We start from the raw sequence: 4,477 nt of genomic DNA, 5'->3' as shown, positions 1-4,477 counted from the left end.
GGCTTCAGAAGGAGCTCAAGGGGTTTGCAGTTATATCTGCTGGACAGTATCCTCTGCACTTTCATCTGTTAAAACAAACCAACACGCAAAACACACTGAAGTGTTTACAAACATCCTAAGATCATTTAAACAAGGTAAATTAGTTAAAATGGCATTAATTTTTCCAGATATTCTGAAAAGTTCACATGTACTTACACACACAGTTATCATAACGGTTGTTTTGGTCTTGCAGATCCCTGGGGAAGAAGGAAGTTAATAAAATAACACCCAAATTAATTTTATGTAAGGATGTGTTAAAATTCAAGGCCCCACAATCCTCCCAATGGAGTGTAAAATCCTCACTCTTGTGAATGTTGAACGAAACATGTGAAACTTTACTGAAAACAAAGAACTAGGAGTGTTTTTTAAAGCCATTACATTAGTACCATTAGTACGCACTGTCATGAGTATTTCTCTCTGGAAAATAGAAAAAGATCAATCATTTGGAAACATTATTTCACAAGACAGAGAATCCTGTTTTGTGTTGCTTTCAATTAAGATGATTTACCCATTTAAATCGCAAAATATATGTAAAATCTGTAAAAGGAAAACCGGGTCGGCGAGTTTTTAAATATAAATATATTTTGTTTATTTGTTTTTGCAATCATGAAACCCCTACAATTGATCTGTTTCAGATCACTTCATTGCATAAAAGAATGGAGCTCAGTCTCAGTCACAGACAATTAAAGCATTCCACAGTTAATTAAGTTGTTTGTCTGTCTACTGTAGGGATGTTGAGGTGCAAGCTGCAGGAATAGCAGGCATACGATAGGTGTTAGAAAGACCAACGCACTGTATTTGAAATACAGGAAACTCAGAAGTGCTGTTGCCACCAGACTGAGCAATTCTCCAACAGCTACCCAGATAACATGCAGAGGAAACTGGCCTGGAGAAGAAAATCATGGATAAATAATTAAATGGAAACCAAATCTATACACCACTTATTATATTCTAATATATATATATATATATATATATATATATATATATATATATATATATATATATATATATACACCGATCAGCCATAACATTATGACCACTGACAGGTGAAGTGAATAACACTGATAATCTCGTTATCATGGCACCTGTCAGTGGGTGGGATATATTAGGCAGCAAGTTTTTGTCCTTAAAGTTGATGTGTTGTGGGCAAGCATAAGGATCTGAGCGACTTTAACAAGGGCCAAATTGTGATGGCTAGATGACTGGGTCAGAGCATCTCCAAAACTGCAGCTCTTGTGGGGTGTTCCCGGTCTGCAGTGGTCAGTACCTATCAAAAGTGGTCCAAGGAAAGAAAAGCGGTGAACCGGCAACAGGGTCATGGGCTGCCAAGGCTCATTGATGTACGTGGGGAGCGAAGGCTGGCCCGTGTGGTCCGATCCAACAGACGAGCTACTGTAGCTCAAATTGCTGAAAAAGTGAATGCTGGTTCTGATAGAAAGGTGTCAGAACACACAGTGCATCGCAGTTTGTTGCGTATGGGGCTGCGTAGCCACAGACCAGTCAGGGTGCCCATGCTGACCCCTGTCCACTGCCGAAAGCACCTACAATGGGCACGTGAGCATCAGAACTGGACCACGGAGCAATGGATGAAGGTGGCCTGGTCTGATGAATCACGAGTTCAAGGTGTTGACTTGGCCTCCAAATTCCCCAGATCTCAATCCAATCGAGCATCTGTGTGATGTGCTGGACAAACAAGTCCGATCCATGGAGGCCCCACCTCGCAACTTACAGGACTTAAAGGATCTGCTTCTAACATCTTGGTGCCAGATACCACAGCACACCTTCAGAGGTCTAGTGGAGTCCATGCCTCAACGGGTCAGGGCTGTTTTGGTGACAAAAGGGGGACCTACACAATATTAGGCAGGTGGTCATAATGTTATAGCTGATTGGCGTATATATATACAAACACATACTGCTAACAGTAAAGAATTTTAAGGGTTAGATCAGTAACATTAAATGTCAGCAAAAACTTAATAACAGAAATATGTTGATTGCAATAGATAGACCTCTCAACTCAATATTTGGTGGAAGCAATATTTGCAATTACAGTCGCAAGTCATTCTGGGTCTCTAACAACTTGGTGGTAGAATTGCCTGGTGCAATTTTTGCCCATTCTTCTGGGCAGATTTGCTCAAGCTCTATTAGATTGCTTGTTGATCACTTAAGGACAGCAGTTCAAGTCTTTCCACAGATTCTCCATAGGATTTGACTGCACTTTGACTGACATTCACTTTCTTATCCTTTAGCCACTGCAGTGTATTGCATATATTGCATAATAAGTAAACACTATACCTATAAGCAAAATACTATTGTTTATGTGGTCAGTGTGCATATTTAGGACAAGTCAAGAAAAGATAACCACATAGCTTTCACATCAGCAGAGTAATTACAAACGTAAAATTGTCACCAGTCAAATCTACAGTCTTGGCGGTTTTAGTGTTAAAACAAAAAAATGTGAAAACCTGAGTATGAATACTTTTGCAAGGCACTGTGCGTACATACATAGGATTTAAACAGGCAAATTAATATGTGATTAAACATGATAATATATGTTTTGAAACTGTTTTTAACATTTTTATTTGTAACATGAAAGCAAATGGGACCAAACCGATATAAGAGCAGCACTGAGAATTATATGGGGAACTGCAGAATTAAAGGAGCAACAATTCAGTCAGCCAGATCAATACTCACTAACTCCAGGTGTGGAGTCTTCTGACTCAGTAACATCTGGAACGAGAGGGGGAAACATCTGTAATCCAAAAAGTCACACTTTACTGTAGTCTATTTAGATTGTGATTTTACAACACCTTGATGGAACTTACTGAATCCTGAGGTTGAGACGTTAGACTCTGTAACACCTGGAACAAAAGATTGACATCTGTAAGTGATGATATTAAGAATCATCTTCATTAATGAGTAGGAGCTGGTGGTTCACAATGAGATAGACTTGGTGTGACAGATGTGACATGTTACAAGAGTTCCTTTAGACCTTATTACTCACAAGTGGCTGTGGAGAAGTCACTCATCTCTAATCCTGCGGGAGACACAAAACTGAAATTGATTCTCCTGTGGATCAACAGACTTAGATACACAGAAAAATCCTTTGTATTAAAAATGTGAGCGATAAAGTATTCAACAAATCCAGGAGACAAATGGAACTCAAACGATTGCAGTGTTTTAGCAGAAGGGAAAAATTATTAAAGATTTTTTTATGATATAGTTGGAAAAAAATAGAGAAGCAAATATTATAGATAATATAGGTAGTGCGAATATGGGTATTTGTTTACACAAATTGAGGGATTTTTTATTAACACCAGCTCTTACCTTCCATCTCGATTCTGATTCTGTCACTGCGCTGTGAGGTGACTGTGTGTCCGTCCAGTGTCAGCTCAACAACACAGCTCACAACCACATTACTGTCCCCACGCTTTTGCTCAGTTTTATTGTGATGTGATCTCCAGATTTCCAGTAGTTTCCTCCCAGTCACAGTGAGTGTACAGACCTTAAAATCCTCCCTGTATTGCACCGTGCTGAAGGGGACTGGGCTCAGATCAGTGAACAGATGGCAGTTTGTGCCTCTGTCAGCTTCACAGCGAATTATCACATTCTCTTCCGGGCCGGCAGTTCTGCGGTTCACATCCATTCGTACATTTCTAAACTTGCCTATGGTAAACCGCAAAAAAACACTTTAATTTTCATATGCACAGAGCCATAAGGAAGAGATAAGAGGATAAGAGGTCACAATATATGACTGGATCTTAGTCATCTGCATTATTTTCACTAAAAACAATCTGGCATTGTTTTCTGACATTATTAATGTAAGAATTTGCAAATGAAGACTCACCGACCACCTCTATGCTTTTCTTATTGCTCCGCTGTGAGATAATATTTTTGCCCCCTGTCGTTTGAACCTGTCTGTGGTTAAACAAAAATACCTTCCATGATTATTTCTATATATCAACATTTTTGAGTGTTCAGTTAATATGCAAGAGGTGCACAAACTGACAAACTGAGGTATAGACCAAACTGGAAATATTTGATAAGGTAGGGTTTGTATGGATTTTTGTGACTTAATCAACTCAAACATCTTAGAATCTTAAAATTGATCTTAAAATATGCAAAATTTGACAGAGTCCTAATCATATGATAAGAGTCTAGCATTGATGATGTGTTCTCAGTTTAGAAGCCTAGAAAACTCACCAGCCAGCTCTATTTTTTCCTTATTGCTCCGCTGTGAGGAAACATTTTTACCCTCCATCATCAGTTCAACAGCACAGCTCAGAAAGACCTCTGCTCTGCTCTGATCAGCTCTCTTCTCCAGGAGCTCCCAGCCAAACACAGTGATCAGACAGGCTTTGAACCGGCGCTTCTCTGATCTGAAGGGGACCTCGCTCTGGTCAGTGTAGAAATGGCAGTGAGATCCATCCTCAGTGTT

General features: G+C 39.4%; 1 protein-coding gene across 1 annotated transcript; it reads right to left on the bottom strand.

Annotated features, from left to right (window-relative positions):
* Positions 1-578: 578 nt before the first annotated feature.
* LOC136758289 (uncharacterized) lies at positions 579-3,697 on the bottom strand. Its single transcript, XM_066712539.1, has 5 exons — positions 3,367-3,697; positions 3,044-3,076; positions 2,865-2,900; positions 2,734-2,769; positions 579-925 (listed from the first exon to the last, which is right to left on the bottom strand). The coding sequence occupies exons 1-5, from the start codon at positions 3,683-3,685 to the stop codon at positions 723-725; spliced, it is 627 nt and encodes a 208-aa protein (XP_066568636.1). The 5' UTR covers positions 3,686-3,697; the 3' UTR covers positions 579-722.
* Between the last annotated feature and the right edge of the window lie 780 nt (positions 3,698-4,477).

This window comes from Amia ocellicauda, chromosome 9 (genome assembly GCF_036373705.1).
Source record: "Amia ocellicauda isolate fAmiCal2 chromosome 9, fAmiCal2.hap1, whole genome shotgun sequence".
NCBI lineage: Eukaryota > Metazoa > Chordata > Actinopteri > Amiiformes > Amiidae > Amia > Amia ocellicauda.
This window is presented reverse-complemented; position numbering and strand designations above follow the sequence as displayed.